This window comes from Magallana gigas, chromosome 6 (genome assembly GCF_963853765.1).
Source record: "Magallana gigas chromosome 6, xbMagGiga1.1, whole genome shotgun sequence".
Taxonomy (NCBI): Eukaryota; Metazoa; Mollusca; class Bivalvia; order Ostreida; family Ostreidae; genus Magallana; species Magallana gigas.
The window spans coordinates 33,260,370-33,280,304 of record NC_088858.1 but is presented as its reverse complement, the minus strand read 5'-3'; the positions used below and the strand labels follow the sequence as shown (position 1 = coordinate 33,280,304).

The 19,935-nt window shown below is 32.2% G+C and overlaps 1 protein-coding gene across 1 annotated transcript; it reads left to right on the top strand.

The window, feature by feature from the left end:
- Positions 1 to 293: 293 nt before the first annotated feature.
- Positions 294 to 19,673, top strand: LOC105323826 (visual pigment-like receptor peropsin). The gene is made up of 3 exons (XM_011422911.4): positions 294 to 1,100; positions 18,237 to 18,342; positions 18,548 to 19,673. The coding sequence occupies exons 1-3, from the start codon at positions 429 to 431 to the stop codon at positions 18,892 to 18,894; spliced, it is 1,125 nt and encodes a 374-aa protein (XP_011421213.2). The 5' UTR covers positions 294 to 428; the 3' UTR covers positions 18,895 to 19,673.
- The last annotated feature ends 262 nt before the right edge of the window (positions 19,674 to 19,935 follow it).

The window sequence follows — 19,935 nt, the reverse complement described above, 5'->3', positions numbered from 1 at the left end:
ATTCGATTGACAGCCAGATGAAGGATCTGACATTTCTTGTGATTATTTGTCAGACTTTACATCAGCTAGCTTTTTCTAGCTATATGAACATGATTGCCTTAAATATTCACACAAATATTTGGAGGCGTTGCTTATTGACACAGAACTTCGCTAAAGCAAACCTACTTATGTTACATTAAGAAAAGCTTAAACTGTTCAGCATCTTGATACTGATTAAATCTATTAAATATATCAAGGAAAGAAGAAGCGACAAATTCTCCGATATTGATTACTCTGAGTATAGGGCGGGGAAACTAATCTGCTACTGACATGCTATATATATAAACACACGTGTCTCAGTAAGTAAGAGAAAAAAGCTCACTTAATGTCATCGGACTTTTCCTAGAAAAGGAGCTGGAGTCAGAGTTGGAAACATACAGGCTTGAAGTATGAGCTCCACACTGCACTTGAACTGTTTGTCAAATGCCACTGAAGTCAATGAATCGATTTGCGAAGAAACACGACAGCAAGGCGAACTCCCAGGACCCATGTACGTGGTTCTTGCGGTCTACCTATTCTTTCTGACCTTTTTCGGCATTTTGGTGAACGGTGCAGTCATATACCTGTACTTTTCTCGAAGGGAAATCGCCACGGTGAGTAACATGTACATAGTTGCGCTCTGCCTGTGCGGTTTTCTTATCGCCACACTTGGTATTCCATTTGCTGCGGCGTCCAGCATTAGACACCACTGGTTGTTTGGAGATGGAATGTGTAAACTTCACGGATTTCTCCTGACGGGTTTGGGAATCGTTATGATTGCGCTGATGACTGGCATTGCTATCGACAAGTATATCCATATCGTCTGGTTCCAGGCCCACCGCAAGGTCACGAAGAGTTTTGCGCTGGGAATCATTACTTTATGTTATGTGTACGGAGTGATTTGGGGGATTTTGCCCTTATTCGGTTGGAATAAATACGTTCTTGAACCTGCAAGGCTCACCTGTTCTGTTGAATGGACTGGAGACTTTTCAAATCACTCTTACGCTATAACCATATTATTTACAGGCCTTCTGATTCCAGTGGGGGTCATTGCAAGTTTGTACTCGTCGATTCTAAAAAAGGTAAGTCGAAATTCATCAACATTTATTTTGATAGGCAAATTGCTGTTAAGCAAATTCATTATATTTAAAAGAAAATTATGTTTATTTTTTCGAAGATTGGTCTTTTCCTCATTTATCCAGACCATGTTACTATAACTCATTTATTGACCGTAGGATGTGTTTGATATACGAATACATACATCAAGATATTCCAGCGAGACTTTAATGAACTGTTTTGCTAGATATAAGAAAGGAATAATATTTTAGAAGACCTATATACCTACCTGAACCTAACGAAATAATTAAAATACTCGAAATAAATTAAGCCCCACCTTAAAAAATAGTATATCTTTAACGTAAAAAAGGAATAAAATGGCTGTCAAACAATCTGGTCCTTTATTTAGTGATATTTTTCGATCAATTGTCTAACAGATAATACAAACAATGCATTGGTTTATCATTTGATATCGAGCTGTGCTACATGTATCAATTGTCCCATAGCTGGTCATGACAAGTTCAATTATTTTAATGGAAACAGATAAAAAAAAAATTATAGCGAACAAATATATAGATATAAAATCTCGTTATTTTCTTTTCATAAGATATAGAAGTAAGTCGGTTATGTATGTATAAAATTGGTTTGAAATGTAAAGGCGATATAAAATTTAAACTATTTTTTTTGCAAAAGTATACACCTTAAATATATTCAGGCCAAACTAATCTGGTAAAAAAAAATCCGTTAGTTGAATGAACGTCGAGTTAAGTGTAATTACTTCATCGAATAGCCCACAGACATTTTACTAAATGAAGCAGCAGATATATTGATAAACTAAAACTTTTGGAACTGTGTAAGTGTTTTCTGTGGTATTTTAGCTTGTACATGTATATCATAGCGCACTTCATCAGTTGTTTTACCACAAACATGGCCATTAGATAGGAATTTTTTCTTTCCTAGCTACATAAATGAATCTCAAGATACCCTTTTTGCAAAGTTTAAACTGTAGTCACGAAGCTCGATTTCCTTTTACAAATCGTCATCCTATTGGAACATTTTTTTTTTATCTCGTGTGTATATATACATGTATATGATGAGTTTGATAATGCACGGTACATTGCTTTGCACTTGACACAATTTTTTATAGCGAATTAAGTTAAGTGTAACAAGCATTTATGTGTATGTTGAAGAATTTTTTCTCTTGAAAAAAAATACAAAACTTTAAGGAATTCGATATTTTTAATGATATCTTTAGTGGATGCCCTGTGGACCATGTTTCAAATTAATAATTGCCGAAGCGTGAGACACTTGCCATTTTTTCAGATACAAAATTGTTAACGTAGATATCATGAAGTAGCTACTAGATAAGTATATATTTCAGTTGGCTGTGAACATAATAATTATCATCCTTTCAAGGAGGAAGCTACTATGCCACGAACAAGTACATTTACATTAAAATCTATCTTTTCAAACACTTCTTATCCATCAAACTCATTCAAATATCACAAACGAAGCTTAGAGTAGAGACCTAGTGACTATATTTAAGGAATGACAATCGATCAAAGGGCAAGTCTGGGCCAGGCTCATCAAGGTCGTTTTGGTATAATGGTATACAGAATTCACGCAAACATGAAATCGAAAGGAATGTGGTTATCTTTTTGAGTACGTCTGCCCAAAGATTTCTAATGGTTATACATTTGAATTCTATTACAAAAAGTACCAACATAGTAAAATTTAAACTACCCCCCCCCTAAAAAAAACAAAAAAACAAAACAAAAAAAAAACAACAAAAAAAACCGACTGCATAATGCGATAAAATTTATGTAGACGATTTTTTTCTAAGTAAAATGGAAGTATTAGATTGCTGATGCATTTATTTCGGTGCATTGTCAATGATTTCTTACACAGTATAATTTTCACGACTCGCGAACGACTTAGTCGTAATTCGATCTTCGCTAAATGTACAGGAAAACGGTCAAACTGTCAATGATTTTAAACAGTTTTGGCAGTTTTCCAAATAATTATCTAAACAATGCAGTTTGTTATGCAGAATAACTATTTTTTTTTTTTAAATGTATTTGGATAAAAACACAACTATCAAGAAACCTAACTTGAATCTGACTCCAACGTGAAAGTAAAAAGCAACACACAATTATTCGCATTCGAATAAGACTGCTTGACTTTAACTAATCGTGTCACTGTAGACGACTATTGCTTGAGAAGATTTATGCTACAAAAACTTCATCTTCATCTCTTCATCTTACAAACACACAGATTATTTATCTACCACCAATGAGTTTCAAAATTAGACGTAATCTGTATCAGAATAACCTGTATGCCATTTTACCAACTCTAGACCAAGTTCCATTTGATTGCATTTGCATGATACTTCTTGATTGAACCGTTCAGTTATATTATATTCTGTAAAGTCAAAGATAAAACTCCCTGAAGAGTGAAACGTCACTTAAATCAATTAATCGATTCTTTAAAACCTCTTCCATTGCAAAAAAAAAAAATGCTGAGCTAAAAAAAAATACGTGAAGATGGCGTGAAGGAATTTCGGAACAATCGATTTCATCCAAAATCCGATCAAGTTATTGATTTTAAACGTGCAGCTTGGCATTATCTGTAAAAGTTTGAGCTCAGTTCTTTATGCGTGAAAAAGATACCTAAACGGTTTGTAATGATTAATAGAAAATATGATGATAATAAAAAAAATTTCAGGATATATGTCACTGGGAGATAAATGCAGTGCATTGAATCTACATTGAATAAGGTATCCAACTAACTTTGAAATAATATCAAGCTTTCTTTTATATTCATTATTTTTCAATTGCTTATTGGGTGCAAGAGTTTGTTTAAGGAATAATGAATTATTCCTTGAGTATTATGAGGTGATCAAATACGGTCGGGGTCGACTAAATTCAGTAAAGCCTGAAGGGCTTTATTATAAACTTGATCACAAAGACACTGAAAGATGTAAATACAAACTGATAAGTTTTTTTCATCAAAATGTTTTTCGTTTCTAGCACGTCCGGTATAAAAAAAAATATCAAGTTCAAAGATATTGGGTGTCTGCAGTATCATTTGATTTCATTTAAAAATGAATTAAGCAGTCGCGCAAAGATGTCTGTTTCGATAAAAGGACTTGTCTTAGATTAATTAAAGAGCGTCTAGCTAATTAGAGGTTATTTTAAAAACTAATTTCAAGGTTAACTTTTCATCTACAGTCTTAGGACCTGTTTCTTTTATTGTGATCCATCATATGAATCGTTGTAACGTGACTCACAATTCAAAAAAATTAATAGGGTGAACGTATTTGATGTATGAATTTCGCTGCTATTGTATGAATAGGCATTATTTTGCATTTTTTTTAAAGATACATCAGAGGGAATTATTACATAGTACTAATTAATTGTTAAGGCATCATTTAATTTTGCATAAACACATCCTTTGCTACCTTAATTGGTGCAATTCTAACCAAATTGGTACTTAAACGTTGTACATTAAACTGTACGATGATATGTGCACAAATTATAAAGATTATTGAATTACCTGAAAGCAATCACACTTAATTACACTGCGTGGAAGGTACGCATAATATATAGAACACAGACCTTAAAATGTAGAACAGAATTAATGTTTTACAATCTATAACATGTCACGAAATGTCTGAAAGACATTGATAGACCAGAGACTTGCTGATTGACTTTAATCAGTATTGATGCGAATCTCTTCGATATATGGGCCAAGATAAATAAAGAGTGGGTTTCTAGTTTCCTGAACAACTATTTTTATTGAGTTATTTTTTCTTGGTCACTTAATATGGGTTTCAGCTAAAGAATAGATTTGTGTTCAGTGAGTAGTTCTATCATCGGATCGGATATGTTAGGAAAAAAGAAACAGAATGTTTAATAATTGAAAATTAAGTTGCTTAAAAGATACACGAAGATACATGATATTCATCTGTGCACTGTTCACATAATTTACCAAATAAAGTGGTAGTTGAAAATTATTATTTAAATAAATCTATACATTTTACATTTCGGAAAACTTTTAAAATAAAAGTGAGCCTAGGCCTTTTGTAAGATTATACCGGTAAGTATTTGTTTCACCTCCATAAAAATATGATTTTCATTGATTTTTTCTGTTTATATATAGTTCCATGTGCATCTAAATCCTAAAGTGTAAGGTAACGAATTTTTTAAGAAATGTGCGAGAACATTTCTATTATTTTTTTTTTTTGTAAGTGCTCAAAGTGCATTGTTTACCGTAATTTTTCTTGTTTTTTAATTCATACTAGACTTTGACCCGTGCGTGCACGGGTTGACATTGCATATCGGACATTTACGAAATGGGTACATCGACACACCGTATTATTGACATTTACATAACAAAGCTATAAGCCTACAATGATGCTATTTATTTCACTACACTTTCCTTAGTTTGAATAATCTAACTGTGTCTCGGGAAAGGCCCTGTCCACAGTAAGAATGCCTCCTATTTACCTGTAATGCAGCAGAAAATTGCAAAATCGATCCGGAACGATTTTGGAGAAAATTAATGAAGTTGCTTTGAAAAAAAAAACCCAGTCAAATTCATCATAATAAACCTTTTGAGACTACAAATACCTTTCATCTAAAAAATTTAATCCATATAATGGAAGAATTCAACACTTTTTCACCAATGTACACGTATTTTCTTTGCTACAGAGACAATACACGGAACACATTGTATCGTAAAACTGGGTCCGTAGGACATAATTCATTTTTACGATAAAACATATTCTATCTTCTTTCTCCTAAGAAATATAATGTGAATTTTTTGCATGTAATCAAATATTTTTTGTCATCATGATAACAAAAGTAAGTACATGTACTTAGTTAAATGAATATTTGTTATTTTATACTTTCTGTCATAAGAAATCGTTAATATATATGAACAAAATATATGGCAAATTTCCCATGAAAATTTACCCGTATTTGTATTATCATTTCTGAGTTTATTCATGCAAATATGATATTGTGGAAACATGAACTAAAGATCTCGTTAGCGTGAATGTATTGCGCAAGCGCAAGATTGTAAAATCCAAACAATCCAGATGATTCCCCGGATTTTTTGAGAAATTTTCGTTGATTATTAATTAGCAAAGCTTAACTGAGAAAAAATAAAAACAAATTGGTAATCTTCAAGTGCCAATGATGTTTAAAATACATAAAACAAAAGACAGTATTCTTCCGATTTATCTGTATTAAAGACCAAAAATTCGAGTCTATTATTTTGATATAGTAGTATAAATTTGGGCCATACATTCAAGTGTATCATAAACCAATTAGTCCGAAATACAAAAAAATGCTTTACATAAGAAACGCGATTTTATCGAGTTGATTAATGAGTATTTGCTAAAAAACACACTCAGATTGCTTGGGCAGGAGATCGAGCGATAGATTTAACAATTCATACAAATGTCAATATTAACAATGCAATCCGACCCTGATCAGAATCAGCTGTTACTATTAATTTCATACAGGTAGTTATCACATTTATCTCTTCTGGAGATGATTGATAAAAAACGAAAATGAGTTTCCATATGTCAACTTCATTCATTTTTGTTAATTACTATACATGTAGGCTGAAATTATTAGTCGCCAAATGATAGTCATTTAATCAGGTTTGGAGGGTTTGCTCCATAAAAAACGTGTCAACTGTTAGAGTTCAGTGTAGAGAAGACTGGTATAAATTGAGATCATGTCTATAAAAACGCTTTGTCACAAAAAAAAAATGAAATAAAATTTAAGCTTACAAAAATACCGATTAATGTTCTGCTCTGCCTACGTCAACTTGAAGCATATTTTGCGCCATCCATTACATATCGCTCTGCATGACAGGACGCTTGAATTTTATACGAGTTATTGTCATGTATGATACTAAATCTTTACGGTTGCATATACGAGAATGTAATGCTATATTAAAAACGCACACATTGAAATAAATGTTATTTTGCATAAACTGTGCCTGTATTTACATCTAATGGCATCTATTTTGATTTAATCCAGTCTGTGTGATAAATATTAACGCAAAGGGGGTGACGTAAAACGGGCAATGACCTAATAAGTTAAGGAGCATGTATTTATTATAATCATGCTATAAAACGTTCCTGTACCAAAGCGCACATTATGATTGCTTTATCAAGGTATAGTTAGTTAGAAGACGCACTACTTTTTTCATATTGACCAAATTACTCACTCGTGCATTCTGGTATTATAATTTTCATTAGTCTGGATGCAATATGAATGCACCTACTCCCTACAACATTTGACTAAGGAAATGATTAGGGATTTTTTTTATGGTTTTGGTTTATTACCGGAAAAATAAGCTTTGAAAAGAGGTCGCTGATTGATTCATTGAAAGGTTCATTTACCAAGAAGGCAATGAATGAATTGTTTGGTTTGACCGGTTAATTACCCTGTATTCTAAGACAACGCCCACCTGCAAGTATTTTAACATTATTCGTACTTGACAATATAATCCTCGCCCCAATTGCTAATGGTCCAATTACTGATCGATGTGAAAACGTCAAAAAGATATTAGCTGTTGAAACCTTGACATTATCCTTTTTTGAGATTTGGCTCACACTGGATGATTACGATGCGGTTGAGGCACTGTGTAGGAAAACTAAAAGCACCGATTTGTTCTCATAATTTACAATTGCTGAACATGTATATAGTATGTAAACTTAGTAGTGACACATAAAGGCAAGTATACTGAAAAACACAGGCAAGTATACTGAAATACTTTCAGAAAATTCGTTTGAAAGATATTTTCTTCTGTACAATTAATCTTGCTTCTATGTATGGAAGCCCAAGAGACATGTTTGCCATATAACCGATGTTTTCAACATATACATTAAAAATAATGTTCTTTAAAGTCGAAATCTTAATCTATTTTCCATTACGATATCTTAACTCATGACCTTATACTCTATGCGTCCATTCAACTCCACCCTTATCACACTAACTGAGCTTATTTCTAGGAAGTTGCTCTTCCCTACCTCCTGCCAGTTGCCAGTGGATATGCAACGTCTGGGACGTATATTTATTCGTCCCTGAATTTACCGACTGGCAACTATCCTTCTTTTAATTTCAATCGATTCATCTTTTATTCGACTGATGAAAGGGTTAAACATGGTTTTAAACTTGTCATATTACAAGGCCTAGTACATGTACAGGTAACCATTTTCATTTGTTAATCTCCTAAATGACTGTTTCGACCAATTTTCAACCATTTTAGTTTGTTTCATGTTATCATTTGTGAATTCTATTTCAGGGGTAGATTTATCTGAAGGTCATGTATTCTTTTGTTTCTTTTGGTAAAGTTACCATCTGCGTTGGTCGAGAGTAGTAGACTATCCTCATGCATTAATTTAAATCTTGCGGAAAGAGGGAGCAATTATAATAACTTCATACGAAACAAAATAAAAGAAAAATAACCGTGTCCTGATTTCATCCTTTGAATTATCTGGTCGATGGCCATTTAAAAGTAATTTGAACAAAAATACAGCCAACTCAAGAGAGTTGAAGAGAAATAAATTCTTGAAAGGACATTAAACAATAAATAAGCAATTGAACTCCATGCACTGATGTAGCTTGGGAACATACAACAAACACCGGTTTCCAAATATAGAATCAAGACTCCAATAAAACCAATGCTTTTTCAGATTGTAACAATTGTTGTACTTTTGCCCCTGTAAGATAGAGAGTCAATGATTTCTGCCACATTGTTTGATTCCGTGCTTGCCTGAATAAAATTCAATTTATATGCAATTCAAAATAGTTGCTGTCACGATAAATTCACTTTTGATCACATCGAACAATAAATAGAGAGAATTGAATTACTGCATGCGACAAAATACAGTAAATATCTTCACCTTTATTGATAACCGAGGGAAAAATTAAAAAATAAAACAGTTTCTTCTCTTTCACTGCAGGTTTGTTCCATACGTTTACTATTTTTGTCTAAACGGTGACACTGGAAACTATATAAATATAATAATCATATAACAACATTAAAACCAGGACATTTGTTTGAAGAAATGTTATCATTTTTTATTGATTCAACCTGAAATATAAGTTGAGAGCACAAAGGTTCTAAAATGGTGTCTCGTTCGAAGGATGCTGAAGAGAACATTTTATGATGAGTAAAGGAGCCGTGTTTTCATGATAATATGGTGATATATTTCTTTTTTTGATACATGTAATATGATTTATTAGTATAGACAAAGCTGTAACAAACCAAAGATAATTCAGAAATAAATAGGTTATTCATATCTTGTTCTTTCTGGTCAGCAATACACACCGAAATTTTGTAGGAGAGTCGACATGAAACAATGTAATAAATAATATTTAATCTTAATTCTTCTATGACAGATGTAGATTGTAGCAGGACAACTGCTGTGATATAGGTTTCCAGGTCAACCTTATATATCGCTAGAACTTTATTTGACGTTTAATAAAAAAAAATCCATAAACAATTTTTCAAAATCTTCAGTCTTTTAGTTGTTCTTTGATACGCTTGCAATACCGATTTAATTTACACATTTTTATAATTCGTGTCGTTGGCCATTTCTTGGGCTTTATATATTCGATTTACTTGTCCTTCATCTTTGCTTTTCATCTGACACCCAAAGATGCTCTTTTGTGTTGGTTCTTTTAGTGCTGTCAAGGATTGAAAACACCAGCTCACACATTTTTACATCAATGAACACAATCGTTTAAATTTGTACTACTATGGAACCATTAATATTTGTACGGACTCAAATTTCGTGAACAATTGCTTAGAATTACCCATATAGGAAAAATAAGATACATATAACTGCAACCAATAACTGGCTACGATAAATGAGAAAAAGCTACCTACTTATAATCGTCTTCGAGATGAAAGAAAAGTTGCCACTAGTATCTAGTACATAAATCTAGTACATAAATATGACATATAAGAAAATTTTGACACTAGAAACAATTAAAACTTAAGAGATGGGACAAGATCTTGCGTTTCTGGAAACAAGATATCCCCGGTGAGATAGATAGACATGCATTAGAATTTCGTATCACATATTTTAACCAAAGATTTGTTAAAAAAAATCAATGAATCAACAAATGGAAAGATTTACAAAGAAAATCGAATAAATTTCGCCACAAGATGCCATGATTTCCACAGTTGGTCTATATGTTGCTTTTGAAAAATTGTTGCTCGACGCGGACAATAAAATGAAAATGGAAATTTTACTTTTTTTTCTTTTTTTTTTTGCCAAGTTGCAAACAAAGATAGGAATATGTAAGAGTAGTTCCATTAGAAGATTAATATATATTAACTAATGAAGACTAATTGAGAGCTAAATTAGACTGAGGAAATAAAATTGTAAACCCTTTATCAAGTGACAATGGTGACAAAGGTGACATAGGTTACTGACCTAAGTAATTTGTATGACTCTCTGGAGGGAGAGTAGTTTTATAAATGTCTGTTATAAAGGTTGTGGCTTAATAATACAGATTTTAAAGGTACTACAATCTGACATCAAATTGCTTTTGCAAACTTGGGCAACTCTTAACTCATTATAACCTTGCATCCTAACCCTTTGTTATAATGATTTTGTGCTAAAAGCGGACTCTGGAACCAACACCTTGGAGAGTCAGGGGATGATCAACACACAGTCTATTTAATATGTCATTTCAATTAAAACATATTGGCTGATAAGTATGGACTGTTAGTTTAACATTTATCGATCGGAAGCTCATACACAATTTATTTTTTTAAATAAAATATATCTAAGTTCATGAACTGACACATGTATATACACAAAATTGACAAAATACGATGCATGTACATTTTAACATTGAAGTGGTTACTTATATGATAAATTTAAAGCTTTAAGTTTAGAATCGATATTAGTAACGTTAATTTTTATTTATGTTCAAATTTACATTACAATAGTATACACTGAAGAGAGACCGACTCATTTGGTAAATAGTCTTCTGATTCTGGGAAACAGAAAGAACATTTCACATTCTATTTAAGTCCCAAACAATAACTTTTTAATGTTCCTAAAATTTTCAGATATGCTTTGTTTAGCTATAAACCATCAATTAGTTATATTTTAAACAATGTACCGGATAATTATGTCAGCGCCAAGGTGGCAGTTTCGCACCTGCTTGAGATGTAGTTTCGTTAAAATCCATATTTACCAAACAATAGACCATTGCCTAGAGAGTATCTAACCACTTTTGTTTTTAATTTGTCTCACCTGGCAGGTGAGCTATTTACCTTTAAATAATAAAATCCCATAGGAAAACAATAATTACTTTAGGAGAATTAACTTTCCTACAGGAAAATCGTAATGGAATTAAATTTCCTTTAGGATATAAGTATTTCCTGCAGGAATTTAATTCAAACAGGTAGATTTCCTATCGGAAATAAAGATATCCTATCGGATATTATGATCTTACGAGATTTTTGTTCAAATCCTATCGAATTTCATATTCCTTTAAGAAATTCTTTTATTCCGGTAAGAAATTCAAAATATCAAATAGGAACATTGTTTTTCCTATGGGAGAAAGATGTTTTCCTGTAAAAATTTATCTTTTTTAAAGGTAAATATCTCAACCGACAGGTGACTTACATTAAAGGCAATGGTGGTTTTAAACTCCTAAAGCAATGCTCTGTCATATGACATATTTGAATCTTTCGATACATGCAGCTTAGACTGGTGCAATATTGTCACCTTTGCACTGGCAAAACTATCCGGCACAGTGTTTTTAGCTTTGAAATTCAAATATGTTGCTATATCTTTATACCAAGCTCTTTGATAAAGTCTAAAAATTGCTTAAAAGGTAATTTATATTAACTTTTAATGGTTTAGAGCAACTTAATGTATGATAAATTTGGTACAAGCATTAGCCACCTTGCAGTCAGGATAATTAATGTCTTAATGTGGATTTGATTAAATAATAGATACAGTTGTCATGCCAAAACGAAACAGAATACATTTGGTACCAAACAGTAAAGACTTGAACGTAAACCTCATCTTATAATTTCTCGTTTTAATCGTTATCAATAACAATTATTATATCGTTTGGAGGTCCAACGTTCCACCATGATCACTAGGGAATAGGACAAATAAGTCAATTCTAATACACATCGCATTGTAGCATTATACAAATATCAAAGACCAAGCCATTAGCCTGATTAATTTCATTCTTTTCATCAATTTTGAATTGGAAGAGTGAGGACATTTTACTAGAATTTAACACAGATACTAAAAGCAACAAACATACCTCTCATGTTTGTATATTATCTTTTAAGGGTGTGCTTCATATAACGCTACATATCATTCTACACCTTCAACCTACCAATCAGCGGGACTAGTATATCTATATCTGCAGTTGTTGGTGTCATTAATGCATTCTGTTTTCTTAAATTTTGGGCATGAAAACCATGCACTTCAATTAAACAGAATGTCATAGTTTCACAACAAATTCAAATGTAAAAGGGGTATTCATTAACAATAACAAAAGTGGTTCTGTTGCTTATGCACTTTATCGATTGGACGACACCTTCAGCATCCTATGAAAATTCACGAACGGGACGAAATAATCATGATCATGTCGGACTTAAATTCCCAAATAAGACGATTGAACTATTTTCTAGCTATGGTGTAGCTAAAGCAGGTTATGTATTTTTTTCTGCAATGTCCCTACTTTCATATCCCGCATGAATTATCAAAGAGATTATTTTATTGATTAATTAACTAGAGACGTGTATTTATTGATGCTGCAAGCAAGGATTTCATGCATGCAATGGATAATAACTTGTCTTAGCAGGTGACAGTTCATACATGTACCTATATATTTCTAATACATAATATTGTAATCAATACTCTTTATTCACAATATCTAACATACTATGCTTGAATATTCTCAAACTAGTTCAGAAATTTATTGACTTTTGTCAATAAAAAGACTCGACCTCTTCAGTTGTCCATTTCCTACAACCACAACTACCATTGTAGCAACCTCTAATGATACAACGTCCACTAATGATATAATGTTGCATTAGTGGTCAGGATGTTGACCACTAATGATATAATTTTATCATTAACGAACAACCTAACCGTCCGCTAATGATATAATTTCAGATTTATATCATTAGCGGTCAAAAACCGTAACCTTTAATGATATGGGAAAAAAATTAGAAATAAGTACTACCTTGACCACTAATGATACACATTTGCACACATTTTCAATTGCATTAGTGGAATGATTTGCAACCTTTAATGAAATAAAATGATATAATTTAATATAAAATTATATATATATATATATATATATATATATATATATATATATATATATATATATATATATATATATATATATATATATATATATATATATAAAAATTTTAAATCGTACTGGAGTATACCTGCGCTCTATACTTAAAAAGGCAAAGTATAAAGGAAAAATGACAATATTTACATTGGGAAATTTTTTTTACTTAAGTGACGTCATAGATGGACAGGTCATGGACAGTGGTGATTAATGTTGAGTCTAATACATGTATGTTAGACAACCTCTGTATAACGTTGGATAAAGATTTGATTTTGTTACGATACTACATAAGAATTGGTTAAAGTTGGGGGGGGGGCAGTTTTTTGATCATATAAAGTCCTTTATTGTAAAATACACCATTCTGACATTGCCCCTGATATTTTGCATTTTTACTTGAAATAGAAATAGTCGCATACAGACAAAATACATACAATTTATGACTTCGTCTGTTTACTTAAAGATCCAAATTGATTATCATTAAGGAGCTTAATATTTTTGGTTGAAGAAAGTTTCAAGAAAAGCAATTTTAAAATTTTAAAAAATTATTGTTAAACTTTTAGCAAGATTTTATTAACATAAAAAAGGTCCAATTCCTAAGAATATTTGCTATTGTGGTTTGTAGCACAACTGAATCACTAATGTGTTATTTTGTTGGTTTGTTAATTATATATTATATATTAGAACAACAAAGAATATTAATTAAAGTTGGTTGAATTAAAACTACTTCAATAATGTTGTTTATGTCGGTGTAACAAAGAATGTTAACCCAGGTTGAAAATTGACCCGGGTTTGATTAAATTATATCATTAGTGGTCAACATCCTAACCACTAATGCAACATTATATCATTAGTGGATGGTGCATCATTAGAGGTTGTTACATTCCACGTTTTCAGTCTAATGTTAAATGTTAAATGATTAAAGTCGGAAAAATCAACCTTTGAAATGCCAAATTACACAAGACGGCAAAAATAGAAGATAGTATGAAAGAGTTAAAATTTTGAAACCGAACTTATAAGTACACATATGTACAATTAAACTGTGAAGAGCAAGTTACACTTCTGTTCAAAGACACTTCAAAACTATGAAGTCGGAGTCAACAGGGTCAGTTTTCAACGTGTCGATGTCATTGAAAGCCGTTGAAAACTGACCCCAGGTATAATTTCACGTCTTTTGATATCAATTTTTCGACGTTGAAAAATGATATCCGGTTCAAATTTCAACGCGGGTCAAGATTCTCCGTTACGCCGGCGAATGCGTCATAAATGTCCAATACTCCCTAAACACACCACGAAAAAGTTTCTGTGTAATGTTTGTATCTGTATTGAACTCAATATTTTTTTCTGTCAAGATCAGTAGCTTATTACTCATCATTTAATATTGTAAATCTTGCAAGTTTAAGAAAAGTTATTGTTAAGTTAAATTAATTAAATAATCACTGATCGCGACTTGTCTGATAAAAAAATGACAACTGTTCATTATTGTGGCGTCAGTTAATTAACATGACTTCTCAAAATAAATTAAAGTTGAAGCGATTTACCGGAAAAATTATATAAACGGCCGGTATTGGTTTGACAATCTTAGCAAACCACGGCCAACATGAACGATCATGGTGGAGAGAGGTATATATAAACGGACTCCGGACCATGGCATGAGACGATGTTGTTTGACATATATTCCTTTTAGCTCTATCTACACAGTTTAACAACAAGAGACATAGTTCTTAGTCTTAATAACAAACTGTTGCTATCGGAAAAAAAGCAAAAAACAAAAAAAAAAATCTATATCGGCATGAATATCGGACAATTTTAGGAATTTAAATAAGGAGCTGAATTTTTTTTATCAGATATATAATAAATGCGTAGAGCAAGTTCCATATCAGAGACAGTTCAAAAACCTGTAGTTGGTCAATTTTCAACGTGTGAGGTCATCAGAGATAAGAAAAAAACTTTTTTTAAGCTGTTGAATAACGACTCCAGGTATAAATTTCACGACGTTTGGTCTCAGTTTTAACGTTAGAACCCCTCTCCCCCCCCCCCCCCCCAATATCCCAAATCAATAATCAACGTTGAAAAATGAAATCCGGGTATACATTTCACGACTTTTGGTCTCAGTTTTCAACGTTAGAAAAGCCCCCCCCCCCCCCCAACCCCCACCCCATCCCCGAATCAATAAACAATGTTGAAAAATGAAACGCGGGTCAATTTTTAACTCGGGTTAATATTCTTTGTTACAACGACATGTGATAAAATTATATCATTAGTGGTCAACATCCTGACCACTAATGCAACATTATATCATTAGTGGACGTTGTATCATTAGAGGTTGCTACATACCATTCTATAGACTGTGGTCATGATAACATTCCGATCACTCAAGCCAGTCTGACCAATTGAGTTCTTTGTTTTACCAGCCAAAGCCCTAACATTTTTCATATTGATTTAACTGTTCATAAGGTGCAGTAGTCGCAAGTTAGTTAAGCACAACAGGTTTGTATGCTAAGATTGCTTGTTGCAAGAGTATTCCGGATGTATTTCCATCGTCGAAAACCAGATGGAAAATATGAAGTTAGTGTAAATTTCCTACCCTCTTGCTCCCTTTTCCATGACGTTGAGTGTGAACTTGTTAGAATTAACAAATAAACCTCTTTCAAAATTTTGAAACATATGCCTAAATGAAGCCTACGATTGTGTTTCTACACTTTGTTTTTACCACGAAGTAATGATTTTGTGTCGGTGTTTTTTTACTGTCGAAATGTTTATCCAATCTTGCATAAGGTTAAGAGATCAAAACTAGAATATATGACCAATTACATGTATATTCATGTACGAGTCAAACCATTTCAATTCCTGACAGCAGAGCTATAATTACACATGTAAAAAGCGAAAGCCCCCCCCCCCCCAGAAAAAAACCCATCCAACCACACTCCACACTACCCCACCCCCTTTTCTTTTCATACATATTTCTTGTTCCATGAATAATCATCATACATGTATATATATACTAGAATATTTTTTCAGATTCCCAATTCTTCTTTTGAATAACATTTTTCATAGTACACCGGACATGACCACTAAGTACAAACACTGATTGTACTCTGTACTTTGTCTGTCTGGTTGTCTGGGATACGAATCGTCATCGGCTTTAAGAAGTAATCAAAAATCTTTTACTGCAAGAAACGTGCGTTACTGCTACTATATATCGGACAACGCCAAAGTTTTTTTATTGGAAATATGTTGATCAGATTCACACGAAAATATCAACCAATGTGTGTTATATATAACATTATTACTATCAAAGCCCAAGTCTACTGATGCCAATATTTTACTTTAAATATCTTTTTTTTCACTAGAAATATGTCGGTGCATGCATGGTTGGTCATCTTTTCAGCGTGATAAATGTATCTGCAAGTTTTATTTTTGCAAAATATCAGATAGAGAAGTACATTTGATGCATTTTCTCGTGATAGAAATTGTTCTAAGGACTAAGGAATCATTTCTTTGAGTATCATGAGGTGATCAAATACGGTCAGTTATGCTCAAATCTAATAAAGGCCGAATGGATCTATGATTGATTTGGTCACGCCCGACCATATTTGACTACCTCCGGTATTGTAAGGCGAAATATATTTAACTAGTCATTAATGAAATGTATTGGACAATACATTGCAAAATTGATTCGTAGTTTTATCACAGACAAAGACACTGAAAAATGTAAATACTATGGAATCATTAGAATTTGTGGTGGCTCCATGCTCGTGGTATTCTTGGGTAGACCTCACACACGAATATACATCCTCAACGAAAACTAGTTATAAAAGATTTCGTTTTCCTAATGAAACTAAAAACCGACGCATCCGCGGAATTACATCCCCACGAATAAGCAAACCTCCCATAATCCACGAAAATTGGTCCCCTCGAAATTAAATGATTCCACAGTATTAGGTCATTCACTATAGTGTAAAGGTACACCAAGTAATAACTTGGAGTTAAAAAGATCTTTTATTTTATATCCAATGTTCATTCAACTCTAAAATACGATTCATTAACGTGTACATTAGACCCAAGTTGCAGATGCTCTCAAACGTATGTGTTAATTTCAGATTTATTAACCGGTACTCCATAAAGTCAATTTAATTTTGATTCCTCAAACTTTAACTTCCGTGACAGTAAATGCAAGTGTGTTAGAAATATTTCCTGGTATGAGTTGTCCAGAACGCGAAAGCATGGAAGGACATTAAGATATTTTTCCGACATAGACAATATCTTAAAGAAATCCAATTTCTATCATTTCACCATGAGAATTGTTTCATTTACCTAAATCGATGAAAGTGTATATGGCGTGCATTGTAGGAATTATAAAAAGCAATATCAATAATTGCATATATTTCAAGAATAATTGTTGGGAGACCTGAAACACAATTTTATTTGTAAAGCATACAATCGCACATTTCCAAGGATTTTTTTTTTTTAAACTCCATGTATTTATTTTATTTTGTTCATAAAAATAATGCATACAATAATATAATTATGAAGGTGGTGCAAGAAACATAGTTCTTCTTTCTAAATTAAAGCTCAAAGTGTCTTCTTTTTTAAACAAAAAAGTGTCGAAGGTACTTTGATTCACATTAAAAAATTCGTGCTCATCAGAACAAGATTATTTTTATTTGCTACAAGATTTTTACGCACTAACTAGCACTAAAAGCATTATTAATATTACTTACAGTTGAACCTATTAGACTAGATTTGGCATACATAAGTTTGAACTGTATTTTTTTATAGATTCATTTGCAACGAAAATCTTCACAACAGCTGGTTTCTTTCGCAAGAAAACAAAAAATGATCAAACGAGAAAAGAAAGTGGCCATAACATTGTTTCTGATGGTTGGTAAGTCATCTTCTATATTTCTATTTAACAACGCCAGACTCAAGAGAACCTATGTCGACAGAAATATCTTATTTATACTTCATAAAAATCATCAAGAGTGCTATCATATTGTATCTCTACATTATACTAATTCATTTAAAATATATATGAATATGTTGCGTTTAGCATGACTTTTTTTAAGGGACAGTAATTCCCCTATTTTCAGGATCATTTATTGTGGCTTGGCTTCCCTACTCTATCTACGGTTTTATATGTATACTTGGCTACAGTAAGGACATTCCTCTCGTATGGCATACTATACCCTCAGTGTTCGCCAAAGCTTCGATTCTATGGAATCCTTTGATATATGCGTCTCGCAGTAAAGTCATGAAAAAGGCCTTAGCGGAAACGTTTCCATTCTTAAGGTGGCTGATACGAAATCCAGATAAGGTGCAGACAAACGAACAGAAAAATCAAACAAGTCTTACTCTTTTGAGGTCTCGTACGTTAAACTCATCCGATGTCGTCGTGCAGTCGTCATCTGAAAACCCTGCAATTTCTGCCTCAGTCTAAATGTAGACTTAGATGGTATTTGCTTAATTTCATATCGACACATTTTTTTTGTCTTGCTCCTTCGTGATGTGATTTGAGAAAATCTATATTACTATTATGTACATTAAATGTTACAATCATTTTTCTGTTTGAAGTTGATACAATTATCTGGCTTTCGAGAAGCAAATACTGTTACAATTTTTTCAGCGAGTCAGACTACGTACCTTTGTATGGCTTCATAAGAAAAAATTATATGATTCAGTGATCTGCCATGTACCATACTATAAACATGTTTTACACAAAAAGTGTGAAACATAACAGGATTGTTTATGACCAGTTAATTGTCAATTGGTTTAGAATTTCAGCGATGTTTTTTAATGGATGTCAAACACTTTATGAAAAAAATTGTAATTGACGTACATCGAATATTCTTGTTTTTACATTATGTTTAAATGTTTTCATGTTTTGATAGATTTTGATGTTTGCTTTATATTTTTATTTTTTGTTAATATGTTTAAATGCATGATAATGAAAAACTTTTTCATATACATGGAATTGATTTAAAATGTTTATTTCTGTATCGCTAGGGTAATGATATAACTGTTTGATATCAATTTAATTTATGAATAATGTTACGTGAAGAAAAACGTTTTGTTTTAAAGTACAATAAACACAAATCAAAATCAAATCGCTTTTGCATTTTTATATTTATAAAGTTGTTACATGTCGAGAGTATATATTCAAGTCACTTTTTCGTAGTAAGTCATGTGTCAATATGTATTCTGAACAAAACTCTCTTTGTTTTAATGTTGTTATTGCAAATAAAAACCAAAAATCCAGTTATTTTTTCTTATTGCTGATTGTTTTCTCCTTGTAGATATACAGTTACATGTAGTTTATTTTTACTTTCAAACTGCAAAAAGCTATTTATTGGATTTTTTAAAGACGTAGTCCAAGGATCAAAAGGATATTTTGCAATGTTGTCATTACAAACGCCCTTACTAGTATCTATTTGTAGCAAGAAAAAGGTAATTAATTCCACCTTGAGCAAATTTGCACATT

What these genes read in the sequence shown, in the direction of transcription:
- LOC105323826 (XM_011422911.4), top strand. Translation starts at nt 429, where the DNA reads ATGAGCTCCACACTGCACTTGAACTGTTTGTCAAATGCCACTGAAGTC. An exon ending in ACTCGTCGATTCTAAAAAAG is followed by an intron (nt 1,101 to 18,236) that starts GTAAGTCGAAAT and finishes ATTTTTTTATAG; the next exon opens with ATTCATTTGCAACGAAAATC. An exon ending in AACATTGTTTCTGATGGTTG is followed by an intron (nt 18,343 to 18,547) that starts GTAAGTCATCTT and finishes CCCTATTTTCAG; the next exon opens with GATCATTTATTGTGGCTTGG.